The sequence below is a fragment of the Enhydra lutris genome, unplaced genomic scaffold (genome assembly GCF_002288905.1).
Source record: "Enhydra lutris kenyoni isolate GAN:26980312 unplaced genomic scaffold, ASM228890v2 scaffoldscaffold40, whole genome shotgun sequence".
NCBI classification, from domain to species: domain Eukaryota; kingdom Metazoa; phylum Chordata; class Mammalia; order Carnivora; family Mustelidae; genus Enhydra; species Enhydra lutris.
The window spans coordinates 16,056,155-16,072,181 of NW_019154124.1; the positions used below are offsets into that span (position 1 = coordinate 16,056,155).

General features: G+C 37.2%; 1 protein-coding gene across 1 annotated transcript in view; it reads left to right on the forward strand.

Annotated features, from left to right (window-relative positions):
• LOC111155283 (carnitine O-octanoyltransferase) overlaps positions 1 to 16,027 on the forward strand; it is a 48,128-nt gene that overhangs the window by 17,004 nt on the left and 15,097 nt on the right. Inside the window, exons 7-13 of the mRNA XM_022515415.1 lie at positions 21 to 129; positions 3,086 to 3,179; positions 4,410 to 4,535; positions 5,893 to 5,994; positions 12,308 to 12,391; positions 12,470 to 12,577; positions 13,457 to 13,587. Coding sequence (XP_022371123.1) covers positions 21 to 129; positions 3,086 to 3,179; positions 4,410 to 4,535; positions 5,893 to 5,994; positions 12,308 to 12,391; positions 12,470 to 12,577; positions 13,457 to 13,587 — 754 coding nt within the window. The remainder of the gene's footprint in view (positions 1 to 20; positions 130 to 3,085; positions 3,180 to 4,409; positions 4,536 to 5,892; positions 5,995 to 12,307; positions 12,392 to 12,469; positions 12,578 to 13,456; positions 13,588 to 16,027) is intronic.

Sequence of the window (16,027 nt, forward strand, 5' to 3'; positions counted from 1 at the left end):
GTTTCTGTTTCTTTTTCCAGAGAGTGAAGGCCATTCCCCAACTCACATTGCAGTGCTTTGTCGAGGCCGAGTTTTTGTCTTCGATATGATACATGAAGGATGTTTGATCACCCCACCAGAGATTTACAGGTTTTCATTCTACTTTCTTGAGCCTTGAGGTGTTAAGCCTTTGCTTGAGTTTAAAAAATAAATATTCAGAATTGCCTTTTTTATAGGCAAGAGTAAGCTAAAAAGAAGAATTTTATGTATGCTGATTTTTCAAAAGTATTTTTATTTCATTTTATTTTTAAAAATTTTTTAAAGATTTTATTTATTAGGGCGCCTGAGTGGCTCAGTGGGTTAAGGCCTCTGCTTTCGGCTCGGGTCGTGGTCCCAGGGTTCTGGGATCGAGCCCCGCATCGGGCTCTCTGCTCGGCGGGGAGCCTGCTTCCTCCTCTCTCTCTGCCTGTCTCTCTGCCTACTTGTGATCTCTGTCAAATGAATAAATAAAATCTTTAAAAAAAAAAAAAGATTTTATTTATTAGAGAGTGAGTGAGAGAGAAAGCACGAGCAGAGGGAGAGGTAGAGGGAGAAGCAGGCTCCCCGCTGAGCAGGAAGCCCGATGCTGGGCTCCATCCTGGACCCTGGGATCATGACCTGAGCCTAAGGCAGATGCTTAACCATTTGAGCCACCCAGGCACCCCTGTCTGCTGTAGCATTTGTTAATCTTTTGACTTTTTCAAGAAAAATCATTGTTAGTCATCTGTTTTTTAGAGCCGCTGACAGAGCTTGCATTCGCACCAACTGTAAGAAGGTTCCCCTTTCTCTACAACCTCACCAAAATCTGTTGTTTCCTGACTTGTTAATTTTAGCCATTCTGACTGGTGTAAAGTGGTATCTCATTGTGGTTTTGATTTGTATTTCCCTGATGCCGAGTGATGTGGAACATTTTTCATGCCATGATTAATGGTTTACGGCAACATCAAGCTGAAAGCCCCCTCCTGGGCCAGCTGATTGCCGCTGGCTTCCCCACTCCGATGCCTGGGAGCTCTGCCATACTCAGGCACCCCCAATCTTCCTGTGACCCTGGGGATCCTGAGACCATACTGCCGCAACTAGGATTCCACCTCACTTCGCCACCTGAGCACCTTTCAGGTGGGTGGCCTTCACCAGAACAGACTTTCAGAAGTTCTTATTTTGTGCTCTGCTGCTAGATAATTTTCCAGTAGCTGGAAGCTCCCTCCCCTCCATGGTTTATCTTCCTATATATCTCCTCAGATTGACTTCTCCGCATCTCCTGCCTTGCAGAAAGTTGTTGCTTTTCTATTTGTAGAATTGCAGCTCTTCTTTCTTTAGAACTCTGGTTGAGTTCAGAGGTGTTCAGAATGATCTGATAGCTATCTAGCTCAGTTCCAGGGACCAGACGAAACTAAGGTCTTCTACTCCCCCACCATCTTAGAAAGTCCTCTTTGTTAGCAATTCTTAAAACACATCAGGTTATCTGTAATCTTTGTACTTGTGCTTTCTGTTTGGAATGCCCTTTTCTTCCGTCTCCACCTTTTGAATAAGCAAGCATTCTTTCTCATGCCTTATGTCTCTATTCACATGTCACCACAAAGTTAACTCTTTGCTGATTTCCCCTTCTCTTTCTGATAATAACCATCCAAATAGCTGTGAAGATTTCCTTCCTTTTTAAGGGTGAATAATGTTCCACTGTGTGTGTGTGTGTGTATCTTTAGTACACTTTGTTTATTCATTCATCTGTCAACAAATAGTTAAGTTGCTTCCACCTCTTGGCTATTGTGAATAATACTGTGGTGAACATGGGAGTGCAGATGTCTCTTCAAGGTCCTGATCTCAGTTCCTTTGGATATATACCCAGAACTGGGATTGCTGGATCACAAAGTAGTTCTACATTTAATTTCTTGAGTAACATCCATACTGTTTTCTATAGTGGCTGGACCAATTTACACTCCCACCAGCAGTGCACAGGAGTTCTTTTCTCCACATCCTCACCAACACTCATTTCTTATCTTTCTGGTAATAACCATCCAGATAGCTGTGAGGTGATATATCGTTGTGGTTTTGACTTATACTTCCCTAATGATTAGTCATGTTTAGTACCTTTGCATGTACTTGCTGACCATTTTTCTGTCTTCTTTGAAGAAATGTCTGTTCAGTTCCTTTGCCTATTTTTAAGTCAGACTGGTTCTTTTTGCTGAGTTATAGGGGTTCCTTATGTATTTTGGATATTCTTATCAGATATAAATATCAGATATAAATATTCTTATCAGATATATGGCTTGCAAATACTTTCTCATATTCTGTAGGTTGCCTTTTAATTTTGTTGTTAACTGTGTGGAAGTTTTTGGATTGATGTAATCTCACTTGTCTGTTTTTACTTGTGTTGTCTGTGCTTTTGTTGTCTTTGTAAAACCTGTGGATTTTTGTCTGATGAAAATGTATTTCTTTGTTGAAGAACCCTGTTATTGTCATCTGTGTAAAAATCTGATGAAATTCATCGGATTGGCAGAAGCAAGTACTTTGAGAGGAAATAATTTGTCTTCATCTAATAATCTTTACAATGATGATAAGTAGCAACAGCAAATGTGAAAATACTTAAAACTGACTGCATAGTACTTCTGTTTTTGGGGTTACACACAAATATTAATCGGATATAGTGTAATTTCTTAAGTATATATGCACATAGTTTTTAGTTAGATAAGATATGCATATTTGTAATATTATTTGTCATAATATTTTTCAAGTTCTCTATTGTAAGAGATATTTATTGTAAGGAGTATTGACTTGGACCCTAGAAGTACAAGTACATTTGGAAGTATAAGTAATACTAGCCAAACAGTTTATTTACTTAAGTTGTTGTCAAATGTACTTTTGTGTGAATAGGCCACATACTCAATTATTTTTTTAAAAAATAAGATGGGTATGAGAGATAAATCCATTTCTGTTGAGATCATAACCCCTTTCTTTGGATAATATATGAAAACATAAGTACTGATAAATATTATGACCTATTAAAGGCTAAAAGTAGCTAGTGATCGTGCTTATGCTCTTTTTAAATACTCTTTCTTTAATCTTTCCTAAGGCAATTAACATACATTCACAGGAAGTGCCATAGTGAACCTGATGGACCTGGGATAGCAGCATTGACTAGTGAGGAACGAACTCAATGGGCTAAGGTTATATGGTTTTCTTTTGTTGTTGTTCTTTTAAGATTGATTTTATTTATTTATTTATTTATTTATTTATTTATTTATTTATTTATTTAAAGAGCGCTTGAGCAGGGAGAAGGAGAGAGGGCATCTCAAGTGGACTCCGCGTGGAGCCTGATGCAGGGCTCCATCCCACAGACCTGAGATCATGACATGAGTTGAAATCAAGGGTTGGACATTCAGCCGACTGAGACACCCAGGTGCCCCCCCCTTTTTTTTAAATTGAGGTATATTTGACATAAAATTATATTCGTTTCAGTGTACAACATGATGATTAAATAGTTGTATATATATATTACAGAATGATCACAATAAATCTAATTAACATCCATCATCTCATATAATTACAAATATTTTTTCTTGTGATGAGGACTTTTAAGATTCTAGGGGCACCTGGGTGGCTCACGTCATCATCCCAGGGTCCTGGGATTGAGCCCTACGTGGGGCTTCCTGCTCAGAGCAGTGCGGAGTCTGCTTCTACCTCTCCCTCTGTCCCTCCCCTAGCTCATGCTCTCTCTCTCGTACTCTTTCTCAAATAATTAAATAAATAGATAGATAGATAAATCTTTTTTTAAAAAGAAGTATTCTGTTAGCAATTTTCAAATATGTAATACAGCATTATTAACTTTACAGACATCCTTCATGTTTTGAAAGTTTGTGTTATGTCACTTCACTTTCACAAAGGACCTACTTTAGTACTTGTTTTTGTCCATTGAAAGAAACCCAGAAAGGATTTTTGCTGTTATGAAAAAAGGCAAAAAGCAAAAATAGTGTTCAGCATGGTTTTGTTTTTTTTTCTGCACGCTCCCTGGAGGAGCATGCCGTCTCCCTGGCAGCAACAAGCTCCTTCCCCAGGAGCTGCCCTCAGTATCTCAGCATCAAGCTTTGAACATCAGTGCCCACGAGCATCTGTGCTTTATCTCACTTTATTTGTAAGTCCTCTACCAAAATGTGTCCTATGTTATCAGTAAAGCCTCTAAGAGAGGTCATTTTTTGGGCCCAGGAATGTTCAAACATTTTTCCGTATAAATTAATAGTAATTGCTTTTCTGCTTTTTACCATTTTGACTTAAGAACGCTCTACTTCCAGATAGCAGTTTACACTTTTCTTGATGAACCTTTCCCTAACAAATTATTTTGAGATTTTTCTGGATATAGTTAATTTGTAATATTTAATCACTTTCTCTTTACACATTAGGCACGAGAGTATTTGATTAGTCTTGATCCAGAGAATTTGACTATGTTAGAAAAAATTCAGAGCAGTTTACTGGTATATTCCATAGAAGATAGCAGTCCACATGTAACACCAGAAGATTATTCTCAGGTACGTAAGTATCTTGCTTTGCTATTTCTTCTCACAAATTATTCTGGAAGACTCTTGTGTATACCAAAGATGAGAAGATTTTTTTGTTATATGCAGGGTCTTAAAATTTTTTCGTAGCTATCATATATATTTACCAGGTTGGAGCTTATACATAAATAATCCTTCATAAAGTATTGTTATTGTCATTGTTTAGGTAATGTAGATATACCTTGGACATTGTTTAAAGAAGTATGACTTGTTTGCATATACAGAAAATTTGCATAGGACACTGGGCTAAATGAGCTTATGCCAGGGGTGACATGAGAACATACCTGTGACCCACACCAGTGTATCTTGACACCTTAGTTGCTCGGGTCTGTTCTAAGAGTTATAGCAGTCTTCTAAGTTATTTATTTTAGCATTTAGTTTTATTGACAGACTTTAGTGAGTTTAAGAGTAAATGTGGCCTTACTTTGTTTCCCCTCCCCCGCCTACTCTGGGTAATATTATCATTTCCTGGGAAATAATAAAAGGTAGTAGTCTTATTTGTAGATGTCTCTTGGTCTTTTGAAAACATTTATATTAAATGATAGAAATAGTACAGAGTTGGAAAATCTTGTAGGTAGAAATAACTTTCTTTTATATAAACTGAACTTTATTTTTTAAGTAGGAGAGTTACCAAACTTCTTGAGGAAGAATATATTCTAATGTAGTACTCTTTGAACTTTCACTGCCAGAATCTAGTTAGCCTTGCGTTTAGATTGTAGTCTACTACATATATACACACACGTAACGGAAGTTTCAGAAAATAGTAATTACTTTTACTATCTGTGATAGAGTCGAATATTTGTATTCTCTCTCTTTTTTTTTTTGTAATGAATGTTTACTGTGATATATTAAATCAATTTCGTGACTCCCTAATGGGCCAAAGCCTACTGTGTGAGAAACAAGCTTAGTGGATATGAATTCAGTGTAAATTACAATATTATTAAAATATCTTCTTCATAAGTGGACTCTAATGACTAAACTTACCACAGCTTCTTAGACTATTCAAGCTGCAAAAGCTTTGTCTTTTCTTTTTAAGTTCTCTAAACCCCCATGACTATTGTACCAGCTTTCTGTTTTTCATAGGATTTTTGAGATTTTGAGAAATATTTAAAGACAGGGCTGGAATTAGTATTATCTCTTGAGTATAATTATTATCATTTTACTAAATTTGGTTTACCTGAAGAGGAAAAGTGACATCTTCTATAGGTGTGTGTGTGTGTGTGTGTGTGTGTGTACACTTATATAATATACACAGACATATAAGATGTAAATACTTATAAACCTCTTAACATTAAATTCTCTTAACTTTAAAATACTACATGTATTTTAGGTAACCACAATGACCCTTACAGGAGATCCAACTGTACGCTGGGGAGACAAATCTTATAACTTGATTTCCTTTTCCAATGGAGTATTTGGCTCTAGTTGTGATGTAAGTAAACTTCCTGAAGTTACTTTTCTTTTCAATTGTTTAGGTTAATTTAGTGGCAATAAACTAGGTAGGCTGTTCTGTGTTCATATAAATACACACTTTTATAGCTCTGTTGACATTATACTAAAAGGTTTAGTTTTGAATTCTCAGTGAAAACAGAATAGGACAAGTTATTTTCATTTGTAGTATGGCTAATAGTTTGGTGTGTATCTGCAAAGTGGAAGTTGCATGTATTTTATGTAGTTACGGATTTTTTTTTTTTAAAGATTTTATTTATCTACTTGATAGACAGAGATCACAAGCAGGCAGAGAGGCAGGCAGAGAGAGAGGGAGGAGGAAGCAGGCTCCCCGCAGAGCAGAGAGCCCGACGCGCAGCTAGATCTCAGGACCCCGGGATCACGACCTGAGCCGAAGGCAGAGGCCTCAACCCACTGAGCCACCCAGGCACCCCTGTAGTTACGGATTTTAAAGAATTATGAAGCTCTTTAAAATGCACTGTTACCTATTGAGAATTAGAACCTATTTCTTTTTTTAAGATTTTAATTTATTTTTGCAAGAGATAGGTAGAGGAGAAGGGAGCATGGGGGGGAGGGGCAGAGGAAGAAGCAGACTCCCTGCTGAGCAGGGAGCCCCATGTAGGACTCCATCCTAGGATCCAAGGATCATGACCTGAGCAGATGATTAACTGACTGAACCACCCAGGTGCCTGAATTGCAACTTACTTTAAAAGATTCAGTGTATGTCTGTGTTCTTTGCACAGAGAAGTAGATGTGCATATATTTCTAGATTTTCCCAGTAATTTAATTATTTTCCTAAAATAGCACATGACCTTTGGAACATTTATTTACACTATAGATAATAAAGTGTCAGGTGCTTCTACTATTTTTTACCTTCTTATTTAAAAAAAAATCTCTTTATTCTCCTGTGATCATCTTTATTAACTCTACCTTGCCATTTTCTGATGGACGTTCAAGAAGTCTGTGAACCTAGAAAATTAAAAAACAAAAAGTTGCAATATACACTTACAATCTCATTGTAAGATCTTTCGTAAAACATGGAACTGACTATAAAGTAGTGTGAGGTAGTTTTTTTGACCTGTCATATTGATCTGGGCTGAATAGCTGTATTAATCAGTATTTATTCAGGTTTAGGTGATAGAAACCTAAATTATACTGACATTAGCTTAAGAAGGTATTCGTTGGCATAGGAGTACACTTAAGTTTGGGTAAGACTGACTTCCAGTGTACAAATGCTTTCATTAGAAATTTCTTTCTCCATTTTTGGGCATTTTTTCCTATGTTTGACTTCATCTTCAGGTAGACTATCCCCTGTGATTGTCGTATCCACAATCTCATGTCTTCACAGCTCCTTTCACAGATTAGTGTTCCAAATGCAAATGGCCAGCTTACCATGGCTGCCCTCCCCCTTCTTCCCTGCAGTGGTTCCAACACAAGTCTTGGGAATAATGCTCACTGGTTGTTATTGGCCTTTGTCTATCATGTGCCCGTTCTGAGGACTCAGGTACTCTTAATTACCTGACCCGGGTCACATGTTAAACCTTGGCCTCTAGGGGGTAGAATCATTCTCATTCAAACCATTATAGATGTGTGGTGGTTGCCTACAGAAAAATCTTGGAAGAAGGTTAAGTGGTTGATGAGCAGGTAATAAAACTAGTTGTCTGTTATAGTAGCTCATCAGAGTGAAAGGTTGCTATGAGTGCTTTTAAAGATTTATAGTCTTTCCTCTTCCTTGAAGTTCATTGTTGACAAAATATTTCTTATTAATTGCCTCAGTTTTCTTCTCTTGAGTTCTTTCTTTTGTTCTTCTTGACTTTCTCAATCTGGTTTATATTGTCACTGTTTCCTGGCACACTATCCTTTGTGAAGTAGCTAACTACTTCCTACCATCTTCCTCTATTTCCTCCTCATAGTACTCAGACACTGCCTCCATCTTAACAGCCTTTTCCTATCTGCTGATTCTGACCCTAATGTTAAGTCTCACTTTTCCCTCCTGTGTGTGTTCTCTTCCTGTTTTAATAGTTTCATTGACTGTTTTTACATAGGTAGCTTGCAGTTAGTCTTTTTTTTTTTAAGTTTTTGTTTAAATTCCAGTTAGTTAACATACAATGCAATATTAGTTTCAGGTGTACAATATAGTGATTCAGCGATTCCATACATCACCTAGTGCTCATCATTACAAGTGAACTCCTTAATCCCCATCACCTATTTCACCTACCCGCTACCCACCTCCCCTCTGATAACCATTAGTTCTCTATAGTTAAGAGTCTGTCTTTCTCTTTATTTTTCCCTTTGCTCATTTGTTTTGCTTGTTAAATTCCATATATAAGTGAAATCATTTGGTATGTGTCTTTCTCTGACCCATTTAGCTAAGCATAATACTCTCTAGCTCCATCCATGTTGTTGGAAATGGCAGAACTTTTTCATTTTTTTATGGCTGAATAATACTCTGTTGTATATGTATACCACAACTTCTTTACCCATTCATCAGTTGATGTAGCAGTTTTTCTTTTCTAGTTTTTACCTCTTCTCATTTTGAGAATTTTGTTTCATTGTATATTGTTCAAACTGGATGTTATATTGTTACATAAGGTTAAGTTGTTCTCATGATCAAGAACTCATCATCTTACTTGCCTTACTCACTTACAACCCTCAGTGCCCCCCCCAACACACAAAAAAATTGCACTACTTTGGTTTTTTTAAGTTTTTTCTCCCCATTTTATTTCTTTTCTGTTCCAGCATTCATTGTTTATGCACCACACCCAGTGCTCCATGCAATATGTGCCCTCCATAATTACCACCACCAGGCTCACCCAACCCCCACCACCATCCCCTCCAAAACCCTCAGTTTGTTTCTCAGAGTCCAGAGTCTCTCATGGTTTGTCTCCCCCTCCAACTTCCCCCAACTCACTTCTCCACTCCATCTCCCCATGTCCTCTGTGTTATTCCTTAGGCTCCACAAGTAAGTGAAACCATATGATAATTGACTCTCTCTGCTTAACTTATTTCACTCAGCATAATCTCCTCCAGTCCTGTCCATGTTGATATAAAAGTTGGGTATTCATCCTTTCTGATGGAGGCATAATACTCCATTGTATATATGGGCCATATCTTCCTTATCCATTCATCTGTTGAAGGGCATCTTGGCTCTTTCCACAGTTTGGCGACTTTGGTCATTGCTGCTATGAACATTGGGGTACATATGACCCTTTTCACTACATCAGTATCTTTGGGGTAAATACCCATTTGTACTACTTTGATTTTTATTAATAGTACTAAACTCTTTCTATTTGGTCAAATTCAGGATGAAGTAACTTGAGGGATCTTCATTATCTCTGAATAAAGAATATTGGTCCCATAATAAACATACATCTCACCACAGATGAGATCTTTCTTGTATGTGTATGGACATGTCTTATGTATATGTATTAACATCCATTTATTTATAAAATTGATCTGATTATCCCTCCTTGATAATCTGCTTTTAAAAATCCCATATTGGTTTCCCTCGTAACTTAAGATGATTGTAGAAAAAGCAATTTAACCTATGTAAAACATCATTAGTAAATTGTATATAGTTGGTCTTTGAACAACATGGGTTTGAACTGTGTGGGTCCTCTTAAATGAATTGTTTTTTCAATAAATACATATTTTACTCTGTGATTGAAAAATAAGGTAGAAGTTGCCACGTGACTAAAAGTGAAGGGAAGGTGTTGGAGAGTTGCTGAGAAGGCTGGAACAGCAGGCTGTCACCTGCTTGTGGCACTCCTCATCGTACTACCTGTGCAGAGTTTGGTTCAATGAGATTTTCAACAAAAAGTTGTGAAGGGGCTGTCTCTGGAGAGGGATTCTCAGTGAGGTGCCAAGACCAGTCATTGTCCACAGCTGGCCAAGGACCACAGAATGATAATCTGCTCTCCCCCCACCCCGCTATCCCTAGGGGTCCAGGAAAATACTTGGGGCAGGATATCACCAGGTAGTAATGTGGGCTATAAGGCCCAAGGTAGGAAGGAGAGCCGTCTGAGGTGCTGAAAATTCTCTACAGCAGAGAATTAATATTGCTGGGAGCAGCTTGCCAGAATTTCCCACAAGCAGAAACTGAATTAGAACCATGTGGAGGGACCGGGTGGAGAAAGCAACCTAGAGAGAAGATAACAGTGCTGTGCCTTCCCCTGTTTTCTGCCTTTCCCTGGACTCCGCTTGAAAGGAGGTTGCCCACATTCCTGGGTAGCTTTGCTAACTTTGGGTGGGGATGAGGAGATGTGTGGTGCCTTACTCTACTTCTGTACTATATAGGATTTTCCTTATGATTTTCTTAATAACACTTTATTTTCTCTGTCTTTATTGTGAGAATACAGTGTGCATAATACAACACAAAACATGTTAATTGACTGTTTTTGTATTGGCAAATGTTATGTTCTGGTCAACAACAGGCAATTAGTAATTAAGTTCTGGGGAGTGAAAAGTTATATGTGGATTTTGATTGCATGGGAGGTCAGCGTTGTTCAGGGGTGAGCAGTATGCTATATACTGTAAAAGTTGGTCTGTTCTAAATGCAATGCCATGTTGCTGCTCTGTTCCATTGGTGTTTAAATATGTACTTTTGTGATCACAGTGGTTAATTACATTTCCCTCTTGGATTTAAAATCCGGGGTCAACTACTTTGTCTTCTCCATCTAGGGTTTATTATTGGGCTTTGTGAAGAGCACATAGGAAGCATGTAATAAAGAGTTAAATACTAACAGCAGTTACTGATTATTGCTGTGGTCTGCGTTCTGTAGGAAGCACTTTATAAGCATTATGAAGATCATTTGTTACACCAACTATATGATTAATACCCCCACTTACAGATGAGGATTAAGTAATTTAAGAATTAAGTAACTTCAACAGTTGCACAACAGTTGAATGGTAGAGTTTGGACACAGGATTGAAGCCCTATTCTGGAAAGTATGTTACACATATTGTCTCCATATAAATTAAAAAAAAAAGTTAAATGAACAAATAAAACATCAGGAAAGCATATGAAGTTTTCATATTTCCTAACTTTTTAAAAAAAAATTGATATTTAGTTTTCCACCATGAGATGGGTAGGTAGAATTACCAGTCATAGATACTTTTATCCTTTAGCCTTGCTCTTTCTTACTGGGTCCAGTAAAAGAATTAGAAATTAATTTTACTGAATGAAATGAATCAAATGAAACAATATGTGATATCTCTGCAAATTCTTTGTAAAATTGTTAGATGGAGTTAGAAAATGGACTTGTCAATGACCTGTGAGTGTCATTACTGTATCAAAGGACAGATGGGGTGAGTTGCTCATGCATCTACTTCAGACCTCCCTCAAGAGTCTTTTCTGATGCTGTAGCCGCTATCTAGTTGGTAACAGTATTCATACTATATTTCTAGGCTCCACTGGGCTATGAGATAGGCCAACAGATCTCTGTAATATTAGGGTGATACTTAAGACACCTAATTTACTCCTCTGAATGTGGACCCAGATGTGCTGGTCCATATCTTAAGCCTTCCTTCTTTCTCTCCAAGGCTGGTAGTCCCACATTCAGTTCATGAATGGTAACTGTTTAATGTAAAGTGATAGCAGTAACATAGAGGGAAAAAAACTGATGGAATTGTCGCCAAAGCACATGGAGAAAAGAAAGCAAAAATTTGTCCTCCAGAATAAATGATGGAAAAATTCACTAGCTGAAGTTCCTTCCTCTCAGTATAGCTGTTAAATCTCTAATACCCCTATAACTCAGCCCATCTTTCCAGCATTCCTTAAACATTGAGAAATATTTCTGCTGCATCTAAACACTCTTGTAGACACAAACTGATTATGCTTTTTAATGCTCACCTAGTGGCCTGTCTTTACTGATAAAGTTCATACAGTGCTCAATTTAGCCTTCAAAAAGTCTGTCATCCTCCTTTGTTTTTTGCACAGTGCTCTTCAAATTTCAGAATATCTTAGCATTGCACACATACACCTGCTTTCATTTCCAGTTTAAATAATGGTTATTTTCTCTAGATAGTTCATGGTTGCTTTACTTACACCCCCCTGCTTCATTACCTCAAGATCCCTCATTAGGTACTTCCAACTTTAAGTATTTGTTCCTTTGCAGCAAATAAAATACAGCAATCACTTACTGTGCTGTAGGATTTCTCTGTCCTTGGGTGAGGCATTTGAATTCTGCATTTCAGTATGTATTAAGATTGGAGGGGAGGGGAATTGAAAATAAAATATTGGGTCACGAATACATGAATACATAAAGTATTCAAAATCTTGTGTATATTCATTTTAGCATGCTCCTTTTGATGGAATGGTTATGATAAACATCGGCCATTATATTAATGAGAAAGTTTTTGAGAATGAAGGAAGATGGAAGGTATGTTAGAAAAAAATTTTTCATTTTTTTTCCTTAATAGTTTTTTGATTTAATATTAAGTCTTTTCCCTATTTTCAGGGTTCAGAAAAAGTACGGGATATATCACTTCCAGAGGAACTTGTTTTCACTGTGGATGATAAAATACTAAACAATATAAATCAAGCTAAAGCCCAATTTTTCAAGCAGGTAGATTTTTTAAACTTTTTTTTTCTTAGATACTAATGCTTTTCTTTCAACTACCACATATAAAAATTGGGTCATCATCTGAGCACAACAACATAAAACAATTTATTTATTTTTAAAGATTTATTTATTTAAAGAGAGAGCACAAGCACGGTGGTGGGGCTGGTGGCAGAGGGAGAGGGGGACTGAGAATCTCAAGTAGACTCCCCACTGAGCCCAGACTAATATGGGGCTCAATCTCACGACCCTTCATCATGACTTGGGCTGAAATCAAGAGTCTGATGCTAAACTGACTGGGCCACTCAGGCACCCAAACAACATTAAAACATTTTTTTAAAAAAGATCTTATTTATTTGGCAGAGATACAGTGAGAGAGGCAACACAAGCAGGGGGAGTGGGAGAGGGAGAAGCAGGCTCCCCGCTGAACAGGGAGCCTCACGCAGGGCTCTATCCCAGGACTCTGGGATCATGACCTCAGCTGAAGGCAGATGCTTAACAACTGAGCCACCGAGATGCCCCAACATTTAAACATTTTAAATTGTAGCTTTGATACCTTTAATTTTTTATATGTAATTTTTTTTTTAACATTTTATTTATTTATTTGACAGACAGAGATCACAAGTAGGCAGAGAGGCAGGCAGAGAGAGAGGAGGAAGCAGGCTCTCCACGGAGCAGAGAGCCCTATGCGGGGCTCGATCCCAGGACCCTGGGATCATGACCTGAGCTGAAGGCAGAGGCTTTAACCCACTGAGCCACCCAGGCGCCCCATTATATGTAATGTTTAATGCAGATGATGATTTGGTCGTCTTTGGGGTATTCTTCTTAGCTGATTTTTCACTTTTCCCATTTATTTATTTATTTATTTTATTTATTTATTGTTAGGCATCCGATCTGCAGATTGTGGTATATCCCTTTACATCTTTTGGCAAAAACCTAACCAAGAAGAAGCTGCTTCACCCTGATACATTTATTCAGCTTGCACTTCAGCTGGCCTATTATAGACTTTATGGACGGTGAGAACCCTTCATTTTCCATTTTCAGCATCTTGAAGTCCAAGGGTATATCTTTAGCATAGCTATTCCATCCTTATTCCCCAGTGTTTTTCCTGACTTTTTCCGCAAGCGGCACTGTGTCCTAATTTGGACTTCCATCGTCAGTGTTTTGGAGTTTTGATGTGTGACACTTTCTACAGAGTGTCCACTGTCTTTTAAGAGAGGTTTTACTGTTCTTTGGAATTCAAATCACTTGGTTTCCTTGTAGCCTCAGTTTCCTGATGGGTTTATGATTTTATAGATTATCCAGTTTTGACTAATTTTTAGGATAAGAGAGATGGTGTGTTGTGACTTTCTACATCTTAGGCAGGAGTAGAAGCTCTGTGATCTTGCTTTTTAAATATCCAGTCTCAGAAGTGTCTTTAAATGGGTTTTTAGGTCATTTGCATTTAATATAGTTATCAATAAGTTTGGGTTTAAGTCTACCATATTGCTCTTTCTTTTCTTTTTATCATATCCGATTTTTTTTTCCGATTTTTGTTTATCTTATTTTGAATTCATAGTGTTTTTAAAAAATTGCTCCATTTTATCTCCATTGTCAGATATACTCTTTTATTTTGTTTTTAGTAGTTGCACGGGGTCTATAAAATACATCTTTAATTTACCCAAGTTTACCATCAAGTAACATTTTCCACTTGAAGTGTAACATAAGAACCTTAAAACAGAATGCTTCTCCCATTTTTTATGCTGTTGTTGTATATTATACTTCTATAAAGGTAGTAAGCCTCACAATACACTATTACTATTGACATTAAGAAGTGGATTATCTTTTTTTTCTTGTGGTAAATATAAATTAAAAAAACCTTTCCAGGGGCACCTGGGTGGCTCAGTGGATTAAAGCTTCTGCCTTCCGCTCAGGTCATGATCCCAGGGTCCTGGGATGGAGCACCGCATTGGGCTCTCCGCTCCACAGGGAGCCTGCTTCCCTTCCTCTCTCTCTGCCTACTTGTGATCTCTGTCAAATAAATAAATAAAACCTTAAAAAAACAAAACAACCTTTCCAGTTTAGCCATTAATTACATAATGTAGCATTAATTACATTCTCAGTGTTGTGCAAGCATCACAACTGTCTATTTGCAAGATGATTTCATTGCCTCAAAGAGAGACTATAACCATGAAACAGTAATTTCTTATTTCTCCTATTGCCTCAGCCCCTGGTGATCTCTAATCTACTTTCGCTGTCTTTGAACTAGATATATTCTATGAACTAGATATTCTAGATATTTCCTCTAGGTGGAATCATAGGATATTTGTCTTTTTTATCTCTGTTTTATTCAACTTAGGATAATGTTTCCAAGGTTCATCCATATGGTATAATAAGAACTTCATTTTTCTTTATGGCTAAATATTCCACTGTATAGATACACCACATTTTCTTTATCCATTCATCTGTTGATAGACACTTGATTTGTTTCCACCTTTTGGCTATTGCAAATAATGCTGTTGTAAACATTCACATACAAGTATCTGAGTTCCTGTTTTAATTTCTTTTGAGTCTATACCTAGGAGTGGGATTGCTGGATTCTGTGATAATTCTTTTTCACTCTTTGAGCACCTGCCAAACTATTTTCCACCATGGCTATACATTTTACATTCCCACCAGCAGTTTACAAAGGTTCAAATTAGTCCATATCCTTGCCAACACTTATTTTTTTCATTAAAAAAAAATCATAACTATTGGTTTTGATGTAGTATCTCATTGTGGTTTTTATTTGCATTTCCCTATTGACTAATGAGGTGGTTTATCTTTTCATATGTTGGTTGGCCATTTGCATGGCCAGATGTATATATGTATGTATATCTTCTCTGGCAAACTGTCTATAGAAGTCCTTTGTGTTTTTGGTAATTGGGTTGTCATTTTTTTTTAATTGTATGAGTTTTTTATGTATTCTGGATATGAAACCCTTATCAATACATAATTGGCAAGTATTTTTCTCCCACTCTGTGGTTTTTCTTTTCATTCTGTGCATCAAAGGATACCACTATGTTTTTAATTTTGAAGTACAGTTTATCTATTTTGCTTTTAATTGTAGCCTGTACTTTTGTTGTCATATTGAAGGAATCATTGCTAAATCCAGTGTCATGAAGTTTTATTATTATTATTATTATTATTATTATTGTAAGATTTTATTTATTTATTTGACAGAGAGTGATCTGGAGAGCACAAGCAGGGGGAGTGGCAGAGGTAGAGGAAGGAAGCAGGTTTCCAGTGGAGCAGGGAGCCTGATATGGGGCTTAATCCCAGGACCCTGGGATCATGACCTGAGCCAAAGACGTTTAACCATCTGAGCCATTCAGGAACCCACCAGTGTCATAAAGTTTTGCCCTTATATTATCTTCCAGGAGGTTTTTTTTTTTTTTTTTTAAGATTTTATTTATTTATTTGACAGAGAAATCACAA